The sequence below is a fragment of the Podarcis liolepis genome (genome assembly GCF_965112155.1).
Source record: "Podarcis liolepis genome assembly, chromosome: 3".
Classification (NCBI taxonomy): Eukaryota; Metazoa; Chordata; class Lepidosauria; order Squamata; family Lacertidae; genus Podarcis; species Podarcis liolepis.
The window spans coordinates 44,806,596-44,821,742 of NC_139557.1; the positions used below are offsets into that span (position 1 = coordinate 44,806,596).

Sequence of the window (15,147 nt, forward strand, 5' to 3'; positions counted from 1 at the left end):
CATGGATTCATTTTTCATGAAATTTTCTTGCTGGGAATGGGGTTGACACTGCATAAAAGCCAAAAGCCATGTGGCAGCTGATGGGTCGTGATGGTTGGAGCTGAGCAGGACAGACAGGTAAATTAAATGCATGCTGTATGCATGGCAGTGCATCAGCAAAACCTGGATAATGCATGACACCACCAGGCTCTTACAATAATATGAACACCAGATTGCTGCTTTTATATGGTTCACTTTTGTTTGCGGCACCAACGTAATGATAAAGCTCTTACTACTATGAAATCCAGAATATTCCTATTAGCATATAGATAACAAACTCATGCAAACAAAACAGATGTTTAGGGTTTGGGACTGATCGTTCAAAGAGGAGATGTGTGCATCCAATCAAAGTCTGAATACACTTCAGGGCTGCTCCATATTGTTCCAGAAATTAGTAGATGACATGTTCCAAGTTGCAGAAATATTTTCTGTGAATGAAGAAATGGAACTTTTGCTTTTTTAAAAAAAATATCTGACGGTAGACACTGTTTGGTCATCAACGAAACCACCCTAGAAAAATGGTAAATCTCTTGTAGGGCATGTACTGGGGTGTAGCAGTGCATAAGCTCTCTTTTTTCAGCATTGAGTTCTAGTGCTAGGGATATTAGCTTCTTGTCTTTGTTCTGAAATTCTGATGTTCTTTCCTTGAGATATTGGTGTGGGCTAGCCCTTCAAGGAAAGCTTGTGGCAGAAAGAGAGATAGCTCTAGCTGAGAGCTTGCAAAGATTGTAACAGGACATTGCCATCTTGAAGGAAAGCTGTTGCTGGAAATTCATATTCTTCTCCCTCAGCATTCAAGTCTGAGTAGTACTTTTCTCCTTGCAGCTTTTACACTAACATGAAATCAATAAGCAAGCACAACACCAGGAGCATTATTGAGCTCTGGGGCAACATTTGAGACCAGAAATGCATCTTTGGGGGTTTCTGTTATACAGTTGTGTTGCCATGGAAACTAAAAATGAGTATATTCACAATGGATGCTAGAGTTGCTGTGAGGAGTTTGATTATCTGGTGTAATGTTCACAACAAGTAATAGCTTTTGTTGTAAAGTGAAGACAGCATCTCTAATAAAGTGTGTGTTTTGTACCAAATTTACTTTGAAGACATTTGTTTTACATTTAATACGGTCAAAAATCATTGCTCAGGCCAATATTAAAAGAGTAAAAACAACCACGAGAAGAAAGGACGCCAAGTCCAAGGGTGCTGTTGAGTCTTTCACATCACTGCTACAATATTAATTATAGATTTCAATTGCTATTCACATGGCTATGAATTTTATGTTTGTATTTTACGTCACATTCTAAATCCTTTGCTCCCTAGCCTTGCAAGATGGAAAGAAAACACTTGACTTTTGAAAGAAATCCACCTCACATTGTATTTAAATGGTTCCTGGAAAGACTAAGCAGTTCACCTGAAGGAAGATATATTCAGGATCTACTGGAATGACAGCTATAGCACAAAGGGCACAAACTGGGTTAAAAATCCAAAAAGGCATTCCTCATCATTTTTCCATCACCCTAAATATGTAACTGCTCTAAGTGATGGAGGTTATTATGGATATAAAACAGTATATACATACTCATTTAACTAAACTGAACAGCAGCCTCAGATTTAAATCAACGGAACCAAAGGACCAGGGCCAATGACAGTGGTACCCCTGGTTATGAACGGGATCCATTCTGGAGGCCCATTAACAACATGAAAAGAACGCAACCCGCAGCAGCGCATCTGCGCACGCGCGGGTTGCGATTCGCCACGTCTGCACATGATGTCATTTTGCGCTTCTGTGCATGCGGCGAAACCCGGAAGTAACCCTTTCCGGTACTTCCGGGACGCCATGGGACGTAACCTGAAAGAACGTAACATGAAGCGGACGCAACATGAGGTATGACTGTATAATATTTCCAAAGGAAAAGTACATGCTAGAAGCACAGCCACACTGGAAAGCACTTGCCGCAAATTTTAAGCTTTCCATAAAATTATTTTTGTGACATTAAAACAACCAGGGCCACTAAGTAGGTTTTATCCTGTTAAGTTCAGGGGAATTCCAGTTTCAAATAAAGTCTGGACTTTCCCAGTACAGAAGTCACGTTCTACATTCAGTGAAGAGTTTGAAGAATAGTGATGGAAAGTGCATACAAGGCTCATGTCTCACTCCTGCGGCCGAGTTTGCCTTGCTTTTTGCAGGCATTGTCTGTATGAACAAGTTCCCTACAGGGAACTTTCTCTCACAGCCAATCCAGCAGTCTTTGGAGCTCCCACCCATTGGGTGCTTTTCTTGCCCACTGCAAAATCAGGAGCTCACTCTATGGCTCCCACTCTACCTGTGAGGCAGGCAGGCAGGCATGGTTTATGGGGGGGGGAGTGTCTTGTGGACCAAATTTGAACCTATCTTCCTTTAGCTCCTCACAGCTAATTTTATTTACACTGTGACCATTTTGGAGACAGTGATAAATCTCTCTTTTGGGGTGAAACTGTTGTATGCAGCAGGATCACCAATGGCAGCACAGAAAGCTATTATGTGTCGTTGTCACTGACCCCTCCCCTCCTACATGTCTTCTACACATGTACTGAGAAAGAAAAAGTGGTGAGGAAGACTGCAGTGCAGCTTCCCCCAAAGTCTTGTTGCAGAAATAAAAGATCCTGCCCTCCTTATTCTTCTCCAAATGCCAAAGGACTCAGCGGAAGAGTGGAGTATCATTTTACTTTGTGCAGAGCTGCTCAGAGAGCTTCTGCCTTCTGCAAAGTCAGCCCAAAGTGACTTGAACAATATGGACTGTCACTACTGGCAATCCGGTGGCTACCTTCACAGAGCCCCAGCTGTAATTTTCTTCTGAAAACATAGAATGGGCAAATTCTAGAAATAATTGGACACTAGGCTTCCCTCACTGCTGCCACACTATCTTAAACTACTGAAATGAAAACAGCATGCATATGGTACAGAAAGACAGAGCCTCTTACCCCATCCATCAGAGTATTTTCTAAGTGTACACGTGGATCTTTACGAAATGGAAACTCCAGATTTGATACCTGAAACACTGAGTTATCTCTGTCAATCATATACACTTCATTCTTGCCATCAATCAACATCATATACCTGCAAAGAAAAATTAAAGACAATCAAAGCACTACTTACCCCAAAGCCAGCAGCAGTTTTTATTAACTTCACATCCTTTAAATCTAAAAGAGTACAATTACTACAGACAAGCTGCACCTTGTGACATGTTTGTTTGAAGTCATATAAGCAGCATTATTTCAGAAAAAAGAGGCCAGGATCCAAGTAATAACTCATGCTGGTTAAAGCCCCAAAAGGCTTTAAATTAGTTGTTCTAGGTCGGCAAGGAACAAAGTCCTCGTCCTGCATTTGACACAACTGTACAGAACACATACCACTGTAGCAAAACAGGCCTCAAAGTGTATGATCATAGAATCATAGAATCATAGAGTTGGAAGAGACCACAAGGGCCATCGAGTCCAACCCCCTGCCAAGCAGGAAACACCATCAGAGCACTCCTGACATATGGTTGTCAAGCCTCTGCTTAAAGACCTCCAAAGAAGGAGACTCCACCACACTCCTTGGCAGCAAATTCCACTGTCGAACAGCTCTTACTGATGACACTATCTCTTTATGAAAGCCAGTATGCACTGAGATCCACATCATAAATCTTTATGCTACAAACTGAACTGCCTATGAGGTGCTGCAAAATTCCATCTATCCATATTAGATGAATAATTGGAATTCCATACAGCTGTTTTTCATATTCCATACACAACATTCTAGGAAGGAAGAAAATGTTTGTGTAACACAGCAAACAAAAAAATCTTCTATATATTTCAAAGCAGATTTGTCCAATTACTCGTGTACATTTCAGTTACTTTGAGTCCAATGAATAGTATAATTCTCATGCAATTAGTAACTATTGTAAAATGCAATCTTAAAAAGCAAATAAGTATAGGGCAAAATACAAATCAGCAGAAATGAGGCATTTAAATTTTACGGAAGGAAGGAAGGAAAAAATACAGGGGTGATACCAACACGTGTGCTAAAATTCTGAAGTTAACAACCCACATCCACATGTGCATTCAGCTTTTATATATTTTTTCCCTGACAGAACAAGTCTTTCATAAAGTGAAGTCCTTTGTTATAATGTTCTTTTGAAGATAAACTTTTATTTTGGTTCAAAGAGCTAGGACATCTGGAAACAAAGATAAAAGATGAATATGGTTATTTTAGTGACCAGGCTCCAAAAATCTGGATGATGTACAATTGATCCCTCTATGTCAGTGAATCCATATCTGGCTTGTACCTTTCTAAAAAGAAAATATTTTAAAATCAAACCGTTTAATTTCCACTGTCTCTTCCTTTTACTTCTTTTATGGGCACAATAGAATAGCATAAGCTGAAATGCAGCAAAGGTAAAATATTCAGGCATCTTGATGCATTTGTTTAGCAGACAGAGCTTGTTTAGAGTTCCAAGATACAAGACATATCAAAAGATTTTTCACAACCTCATGTTGAACAAATCTTCTTGATGCATACAAATTCTGCCCTGCTGGTTGGAAGGCACTCCTTTGTGTCCAATATCTAAATAGAAGTTGCAAAATTTACCATCTCATTCAACTTTCTTGGTCAATAACGCTGAGTACACAAAAAGTTGACTTATTTTGCCGGTCCACTGACCCTAATAATGTTCCCTTTGACTGGAGGCAGCAATGCAAGGTCTCAGACCCAAGTGTTTTCAATCCTGTTACTTGAGATCTTTTTAACAGAAAGTATTAGGAACTGAATCTGGGACATTATGTGCATAGAAGATGTCCTCTACTCACTGGGTAACACAATGAAGCTCAGGTAAACTTTCTCCGATCACTAGCAGAGAAGGCGAGCTACTGAAACTGTCTCCTGGAAACTCCTTATCCCCGCCCGAGAGCTTTGTTGCAGGCCTGTTCCTTGAACAATCTAGAACAGACTATTCTCATCACCAGGATGGCCACATATCTCAGTACCAATTACCTCAGCAGAGCCCACTCTGGATGGCTCAGTCAAAGCTACATCGTGTGCCCACTTATGGTGCTACAACGCTTGACAGGAGGTCCCTTTCAAGTCTCAGCAGAAGAAAGTATGGTGCCACCACACATGCATCACTGCAACCCAGAAGTGGAGTGGGATGAAGAGGGGACGGGGTCAGAAGGGGTTTATGCGTGCTTCGCCGATGCACGAGGGTCAGGAACATAACCTCCAGACTAGACGGTCGCTGCCTAGACACCCCCAATTCTGTCTCCAGGAAGTAAGGTTGTCCTTAGGGAGTAAAATCTCAGATTTGCTCCAAATACAGTGTTACCTCCAGCTGCGAACAGAATCTGTTCTTGAGGTCTGGCCACATCCCCAGGAATTCGCAACCAGAGGCTGCTGCTTCTGTGCATGTGCATGGTATAGTTTAGCGCTTCCACACATGCGTATGACACAGTTTAGCGCATCTGTGCATGCAGCGAAACTTGGAAAAATACTTCCGGGTTTGCCACATTCGCATCCTGAAAGATACGCAACTAGAGGTGTGCGTATCTAGAGGTACCACTGTACTGTTCTAATTTGGAGCCTTCACAGCTCTCTGGTGGAACTACAAATTAAGCAGCAGCAACAACAAAGTCATTTTTGCCATCACATATTTGATCACCTCCTATTTCAGCCTTCACTAATATAGGGAAGTTGCAGTCCAAACATCTGGAGAGATCAGATTGGCAAATGCTGCCGTATTTGCTTTCCTAGATGTCGTATTTAGTTCTTAGCTAATTGCTAATTTTACCTGGTATGCTTCCAAAATACAGCTTAAGCCAAAAGCATTGACGTCTCCCAGTTTTATTCATCTCCTACCGTTATGGCATTCACTAAGTTAACACAAATATTTAACAGCTTCATTTAACGATGAAGGTACTTTGTTTTCTTATTAGACACACCTTTGCCACATAACCAAAAAGTAAAAATATCGAAACAATAAAGACCAGCTCACCAATGCAGTCAGGAGAAATCTAATGAACCAGCCACATGCACCCTTTGTGCAAAACCTCACTGGGTATGCCCAACCTTTCCTCTATTCCTCACATTGCTTGAAGTCAACCTTTGCAAAGTTCAAAACCTTAGGAAAAATATTTAATTCCTGGTCAGTCCAATAAAACATGGCACCCACCCTTTATGGGATCAACACTGCTCATACTTTGAGTCCATACAGTTATTCTCAATAAACTACAAGTATTTGGTGCTTCTTAAACTTAAATTTTCAAAGTTAATGTGTCTCTTCCCCCATCTCTCCCCAGGGAGAGTATGGCTACACATAGTATCTAAATCTTACATTCCTAACATGTCAAGAAAGAAACTTACTGGCTGTTCAGCACTTATGATTAGGATTCTACCAGGGGTAATGAAGTACTAGCCGGAAGCTTATTTGCCTCTAGGGGAAAAAATTGAGCATATATTCATATTCCCAAATCCCTTTGTGCAACCAAGTCAAATAAGCTACTATTGTTACTGAGGGTAAAATATATTCAAACCACTTTATGCATGAAATGAACACTCGCCTATTTCATTTTATGCTATGCTCCCGTGTACGCCATTATTCTTCAGTGTAACACACAGGTGCAGGCAAAATTTTACATATGCTGTTCGGTGTATGTCATATTTTGTTTGGATTATTAACAAAGCAGATCTACATAACATCCAAACGAAACCAAAAATTGTCCAGACAGGTGTAATCTGAGAGCTCTGCATCTGCAGCAGAATTTATGAAGGAAACACACAAAAACATTTCCCGAAATAAGTCCCAACAATCTGCTCCCAGTATTTTGGGAACTAAGGAGCATAAGCAGAATTCAAGAATGGGGGGAAACATGGTAACTACAGTAAATATACAATATCCCATGTAGTTCTTTCAATGATAGCACAGGTCTATACAGTACAGAAACATTTGTCTATGTCACTTGAAAGAAAACTCCAGTGACAGAAAATACAACAGTCAGGACACATAATTTCTTTCCGTTTTTTGGCTTCTTCAGCGAAACCTATCATTGCAAACTACATCTTCAAATACTACAGTAATGCTCTGTTCAAGAGAGAACATTAGTTATATCTGAGACCAGTCAAAGAATTATCAGCTTTTCTGACTCCTCTAAGAGGAAAGTGGAGGTTCTTACTCATTTGGGAAAAGCCCAACATACTGAGAGATCCCAAGATAAGCTGTACTATGAAAAATATGTTATAAACTATTGTAATTACAGCTTTAAATGTGTTTCCTGCATTGTGCTCTGCCCTAAAAATATTTAATTATAAGCCATTGATAGGGTATAATCCCATTGCTGCCTTGACTGACTGCTAAGGACATTCCCATTCAGTGCAGGTGACCCCCCACTAACACATTGGTTATGTTCCAGGGCCTTGTAAGCAAAAGTGAAATTGCAGAAGCCCCAATAAAAGGAAGGCTAATCTGTTTATTTATTTAACCCACATAAACGTGATCACACGTAAGTAAGATGCGTGTAAGGGGGGGGGTGCCTGTAATATCATCATAAAGGGTCCAGCGATTTTTAATGTAATGTCTGCAGAGGAACTCCTTGCCAACCTTTTCCTGTATGTTTCTCTCTTTTACATACCAATTCCATTTATGGAAGAGACCATGCCTTAGTACTGGCACAATAGCACATTTTTTAAAATATGCAGAAGGACCTAAATTCAATCCCAGTATCTGCTGTCAGAAAGATCAAGTAGGAGGTGATGGGAAAGATCTCTGCTTAACATGCTGGAGAGCTGCTTCCAGTCATGTTAGACCATACTAGGCTAGATGGACAAATAGAAGAGCTAATTATCAGTTCACACGTAAGTGCTACTAATGGAATGCGTGGGGAAATGGTTGTAAAATTGCTGCACTGGTGGGTGCACTGTCACTTGTTTACCACCTTCTGATAGATGTGAATGTAGAAAGTCGGTGATACCTCTGCTAAATACCCACAGCTAGATCAGTATTCCATCATTCTACACTAGTCTTTCAAACACAAGGCAATTATGTGATGATCCATCCTGCTTATTCCCAGGCACATGCCTGAGATTGAACGTTCTTCCGTCTGAGTACAGAGACACTTTGAAAGGTCAGGTAACAAGCTTCTTTAGGAGTTAAAATTTCATCTGCCACTTGTCTCCAAATATATCCGATATTAACAATGAGACCTTTATATACAGATTTCATTTTAAGATGTAAGTAATCGTACTTCCAACTGTTGAAATTGGTGGTGGTGGTGGTTATGCACCTATTAGTTTATAAGCCTGCGGGAAGGGAATGTACTGTTTCGCCTCTGTACAGCACTTAGAAAACTTTGTGTACTTTAAAATATGGAGGAGGTGGAGGAGACAGCAGGAACTTGGAAGGGAAAGCAAAATTAGGACTTGCCAACAAAGTTAAATGTAGGTCATTGTTATGGCCACATATCCACACATGCCGCCCACAACTTGGTAGGTAAAGCAACATAGCCTTGGCTCTATGACAATGATCTGAAGGCCCTTAAGCAGCTGAAATACTCAGAACGCCATTCACCTCTGAAATACTTTCCCCAGGATACTTTATTTTAAAAAATATCATGTTGCTGGTTTATTGATCCTGTGTCTCTCCTGCAGTTTAAGCCAAATGAACAATGCAACTATGATTTAGTCTATGAGATCACATAGCTTAAGTCGCAAATGCAATTAGCTTTCAGCTGTGATCTGAAACAACTTTTGGGAAGGAATTCAATTATACAGTTAGAGACTCAAGTATTTCAGTGCGTCCCAGGTGTTTAAACAACTTTAATACACTTTAACAATACTGCCATATTAATATTTAAAATTGCAGGTCCCCTAGCCTTCCAGAGCAAATTCCCAGCACATCGAGGGAACTGCGGGGAAGAAGAGGAGAAGGAGGACTGCACGAGTAGAAGGTCATTCCACTTTTGCACCACTGCATGTCTTCCTACTCCGATCCCCAAATCTAATCTGTTAGGCATCCCCAATGGCACCAATAGCACAAAATTACAAAAGGCACATAACTCTAGAAACCATTTTTAAAATATATAAAATGCATCCAGCTTCCAGTAAAGTTTTACTTCCTAAATGATGTCACCAGCATCTGTCCCTGTGCATTACAGGTATCCTATGTGCTTGGTTCATTTATTGCATCTCTACTTTCGGGTTACTGTAAACATGAGGATTTAGGAAATGGTAACTTCAAATTGCCCTAGGTCAGGCACAGGATGACCTCCAAACCATCCTAAATATCTTCACAGAAGCTTATGAGAAGCTTGGCCTATCACTCAACATACAAAAACCCGAAGTGCTGCACCAACAAGTACAAAATAACCCCTCTGCAGCACCACAAATCCAACTCAATGGTGTAACGTTGGAAAATTTCTATCACTTCTTCTACCTGGGCAGTTACCTTTCCACAAGGGCTGACATGAATGCCGAAATCCAGCATTGCCTGAGCTCCTCGGGTGCGGCTTTCTCACGATTGAAGTGCAGAGTGTTTGAGGACCAGCACATTCGCAGGGAAACCAAAATGTTTGTTTACAAAGCTATTGTACTACCAACCTTACTGTATGCTTGTGAAACATGGACCACTTTAAACGCCATCTCCAACTCCTCGAAAGATTCCATCAACGGTGTCTCCGAAAAATTTTACACATCACTTGGGAAGACAGGTGAACTAATACCAGTGTGCTGGAAGAAGCAAAGATCACCAGTGTTGAAGCAATGATTCTTCAACATCAACTTTGTTGGACTAGTCATGTTGTGCAGATGCCTGATTATCGTCTTCCAAAGCAACTACTCTATTCTGAACTTAACAATGGAAAGCGTAATGCTGGTAGTCAACAAAAGAGGCTTAAAGACTGTCTCAAGGCAAAGCTTAAAAAATGTAGCATAAACACCAACAATTGGGAAACACTTGCCTGCGAGCGCTCCAATTAGAGAACAGCCTTTACCAAAGGTTTCATGGGCTTTGAAGACATTCAAACTCAGAACGCAAGGGAGAAACATGCTAAGAGGAAGGCACGCTTGGCAAATCCACACTGTGATCAACTCCCACCTAGAAACCAATGTCCCCACTGTGGAAGGACGTGTAGATCCAGAATTGGCCTCCACAGTCACTTACGGACTCATTGTTAAAACCGTGTTTATGGAAGACAATCTTACTCGGCTACAAGTAATCACCAAAGAAGAAGACTTTTTGGTTACTGTAAACATAAGGATTTAGGAAATGGTAACTTCACTTTGCCCTAGGTCAGGCACTGAACACACCTTCTTCAACCCACCCTCCAAGTCAGATGAATGTAAACAGAAAACAAGTGTATTGCTATTTTTAAATCCCCAGAAAGAGCAAGCCCAATCTCTTTCATCTTTGGGGAAAGAAATTACCGTATTTTGTGCTCTATAAGACTCACTTTTTCCCTCCTAAAAAGTAAGGGGAAATGTGTGTGCGTCTTATGGAGCAAATGCAGGTTGTGCAGCTATCACAGAAGCCAGAACAGCAAGAGGGACCGCTGCTTTCACTGCACAGCGATCCCTCTTGCTGTTCTGGCTTCTGAGATTCAGAATTTTTTTTTCTTGTTTTCCTCCTCCAAAAACTAGGTGCGTCTTGTGGTCTGGTGCATCTTATAGAGCGAAAAATACGGTATTTAATCAAGGACAGAATCCAAAAAAGTGTGTTACTTGTTTTGCATATCACAAAGAACATTGGGCTCATGTTCCTCAAACAGCAAACCCTCCATGCCTGCAATGAAGACTTTCAAAAGCAGTTTGTGAAGTGGCACAACAAAAGAAAAGTCAAATATTCCCCTGGGTATATCAAAGCCCTTTGGCAAGCCCAAAATAGTTCTTTGGTTTCTAATAAACAGTCAAGCTAGCTGAATTTGTCATTAGGTGGTAGGATCCCTGGAAATAAATCTGTCATCTTGGAAGGATAAAAATCAGTCATGATTTACTGCCATCTACTGATGCTATTAAAATAAAGCTTAACATTCAGGTGATGTATACCTACTGCCAAAAAAGTTCAAAAAACAATGCCATTTTTTTAAAAAAAGATAATGAAATATAGCAAAATACTTACAACTACTTACAACTATAAGTTCTATTTGTCAACAGAATGTCCTTTTTTGGGTTGGGGAGGATTCTATTCCCTCTGTTCTCCCTCAAACTGGGTAGTCAGTGCAGCATCAGGGCTGGTTCACCCTCAGAGGCTGATGGATCCAATGAGCTTTCAAATGGGCTTTCCGGCTGATACGACTGTCAAAGATCTAGCTGACCTCTGGCACGTCCAAATGGCATGGGCCATTGAAACAATCATCCCAGAGCACCCTTCTCCCACTTTGTGGAGCCTGCTTGGCTCCCTAGTATACTTCGGATCTTATGGCAAAGAAACAAGCTGGGAGACAACTCAAATGTGAGTGGAGGAAAACTCTGGTCAAATGCTTTCAAACACTTGTGAAGGCTCATAATCAAGCCTACCTAGTGGCAGTGAAGGCAGCAGAGAAGGCATACTTGCTGCCTCTATTGCATCCTCACTGTGCTGTCTAGCAGAGCTTTTCTGGATAGTGTGGGGCCTCGTACATCATGGCCTGAAGGAGGTGGCAGAACTGACAGTAGCTCACTGTGACTTGTTAGCAGAGCATTTGGAAGATAAAGCCGCTTGCTTCCACTGGGATCTTGACTCCACTGTTACAGCAGATGAATCTCAAGGGGTGTCCAGAGCACTGTTGAGTCCTGTTGTGTTGGATGAGTTTCAGTTAGTAAGGATCCATCAGCTTCAGATGATGGCCCAGCTGCACCCCTATCAGGACAGTGTTAGCCTAACTTCTGTCATCACAGGGATAGACTAACTTCTGTCATCTATGCTCTAGTAACCTCTAGGTTACATTAATGCAATACGTAATACTTTGGGCAGCCTCTGAAGATCGTTTGGTGCAGAATTTGGCAACCAGGTTGCTCACCAGGGCAAGGCAATTTGAGCATATTACACTGATTCTGGTCCAACTGCACTGGATGAAAATTAGTTTCCAGGCCCAAATACAAGCACTATGTCCTTTTAAATATGTTTGTAGGTGCAGGTTTTGGGTTTTTTTTAAATGTATTTTGTGTTCTAATTTTGCTTTTTTATGTTGTGAACCTCCCTGTGATTTTCAGATGAAGGGCAGTATATAAATTTAATGATGATGTACCTGATGGCCCCCAGGTAGTAAAGGGAGCTAATTCCCCAAAAATCACAAGCTATGGTACATACAAGAAGAAGAAGAGTTTGGATTTTATATCCCGCTTTATCACTACCCTAAGGAGTCTCAAAGCGGCTAACAATCTCCTTTCCCTTCCTCCCCCACAACAAACACTCTGTGAGGTGAGTGAGGCTGAGAGGCTTCAGAGAAGTGTGACTGGCCCAAGGTCACCCAGCAGCTGCATGTGGAGGAGCAGAGACGCGAACCCGGTTCCCCAGATTACAAGTCTACTGCTCTTAACCACTACACCACACTGGCTCACCATAAACATTGTGGTACTTTTATGTTTCTTAGTCGAGGACATTGTTTCCCAAACTTGGGTCGCCAGCTGTTTTCGGAATACAATTCCAATCATCCCTGACCACTTGTCTTGCTAGCTTAGGAATGATGGGAGCTGTAGTCCAAAAACAGCTGGAGACCCAAGTTTGCGAAGCACTGATCTAGGCTTTCACTTGGCTTCTCTTCCACTTAAGGGTTGGATGGTTCTTGAATACTAAGCTTAGTATCCCTTTCTCAATGTTCTACAATATGAAATTAAATAGTCGTCTACACTTATGCAACTTGAACATTGCGTACAAACAAGAATCCCATTTATCTTGATCTAATTAGAGTACTCTAAGACAAAAGGACTACAAGATTATTATTCACAACACAAACAAGATAATTAGCATTTTGATGTACTGTATCTTTGTAAATAATCGAATGAGCATGTAAAGCACATTATTGTATTGGTTATTCCATTTTCAGACTGGCTGATTAACAGTGCTGCTCATAAGCCTCAAGGAACTTTTACAACAATCCATAAAAAGGTAATAATTCAATTCCATCCAATTCCAAAAAATATGTACCACTTCATGTGGGACAAAATCAAGAATGATTATTTTTTTAGTAAATGTTTGTTCTTTATAACTAAGCATTTACTCCACAGCAGGATACTCAAATGAACTTGGAATCAGCAGTAACCATCTGGGCAGCTTACATGAAATGCAGCACATAAAATAAAGGCTACGCATAAATGCAATCCAAACTTCAAACTTCCTTTCTCCTTCAGTTATGGGAATAAAGACCCCCCAGGGGAAAGGAAAGTATTGGTTTGTTTTAAGTACTAAGTGTAAAAAGCACTATATAATTATGAACAGACTTTACAAAACTAACTTTTGCAACTGAAACATCTATTCAAGTGATCTAAAAGCTTGGTTCCTACCCACGGATCTCCAAAACCCATCAGATATGAACATTTAAGCCAGAGGCAAAGAATCTGGATCAAACCCATGAAACTTTTTGGACTGTCCCATCAGTGCTCAAGTTCTGGCCCTCCTCAGGGATCTCCACTGCCTTTTTTTGATGGTGTTCAAACAGGCCCAGGAATGTGTCTTCAAACAGCACTAAACATACATCAGAGATGCTTCCTGATTTCCTCCAATGCTTGTCCAATATTTGTTGGCCTGAAAGTAGGCAGGGCACTGGAATCAATATATTTTATGGGAAGCAATTCATAAACAGAATAATAAATAAACAAACTGGAAGAGATCAGGAAGCACTGGATATAACAAGAAACATCAGAGGAGATCCACAAGCTTTGGAAGTGTCCAATGTTTCCTGAGCACTGGTCAAGCACTCCAAGGCCTGATGATGGTGAGAGCTTTCAGCAGTGAAGAAGTAAAGAGAAACACAAAACAACCACTCATCAGTGTTCTGTGCCACTTGGGTTTCCTGCCTTTTCTGGTCAACAATTTCCATTGCTCTTGGAAACCTTCACTGGAGATGAGAGTTGTTTTATGGAGTGTTTGGACACCATCAAAATCGGTGCTCTGCCCACCTCTTGCTTCCAAAGTTGCTAGTCAGAACATGAAAGCGACTTAATAAATTGGAGATAAATTTAAGCAACTTCACCAATGTCACTTAAATAATAATAATCATTAAATCTTGGTGAGCTGCGTAGGATTTCTTATGACTGTCAGTCCCATCTAAAAGTATGAGGGGGTTTGATTTATGATGATTCGTACATTTAAAAAGTATCATTTAATCATGGTGAGCTGCATAGTCTTGCTAATGCCACAACTCAAGCAATTTAAAAACAACTTCTGAACGTATAAAACTAGTCATATCTAAATGCTGGGGGGGGGGGGGAGAGAGATTACCTTCCATACCACAAGTTTAGTAAGGTACCCCTGCCCGTACGGGCCAGTCTTGACAGACTCTAGGGTTGTGCACCCATCTCACTTAAGAGGCCGGGGGCCAGCGCTGTCCGCAGACACTTCCAGGTCACATAGCCAGCGTGACAAGCTGCATCTGGCGAGCCAGCGCTGCGCACAGAAACGCCGTTTACCTTCCTGCTAGTAAGCGGTCCCTATTTATCTACTTGCACCCGGGGGTGCTTCCAAACTGCTAGGTCGGCAGGTGCTGGGACCGAGCAGCGGGAGCGCACCCCGCCGCGGGGATTCGAACCGCCGACCTGACGATCGGCAAGTCCTAGGCACTGAGGTTTTACCCACAGTGCCACCCGCGTCCCTATACTAAACCACAAGTTTAGTATACTCATTATTAATTTTTCATTTTGATGAAAATCAAAATCTTGACCCTGTCCACTTTTGGCATGGGTCCCTGGAAGGTATGCCTGAGTAAACTGCACATTTAAACTAAATAGGGGTAGTAGAATACATCAAAAATATCTGAATAAGAAACTATTTCAAAGTCAAGAAAGGTCAGGATCATTTTAGTTCTAAAATGAACCTGCTTACTCTAATGTGAAAGCAAGGGAAATTAGAAGGCTGCCCAGTTGCCCTTGGATGGTCTTAAGCCAACGCATCCACTGGTTAACTATCTAATGCC

At 41.2% G+C, this 15,147-nt stretch overlaps 1 protein-coding gene across 2 annotated transcripts in view; it reads right to left on the reverse strand.

Moving 5' to 3' along the window:
* The window catches only part of RNGTT (RNA guanylyltransferase and 5'-phosphatase), a 117,214-nt gene that overhangs the window by 75,490 nt on the left and 26,577 nt on the right, over positions 1-15,147 (reverse strand). For both annotated transcript variants that reach the window (XM_083497560.1, XM_083497559.1), the window contains exon 9: positions 3,001-3,136. In XM_083497560.1, coding sequence (XP_083353686.1) covers positions 3,001-3,136 — 136 coding nt within the window. The remainder of the gene's footprint in view (positions 1-3,000; positions 3,137-15,147) is intronic.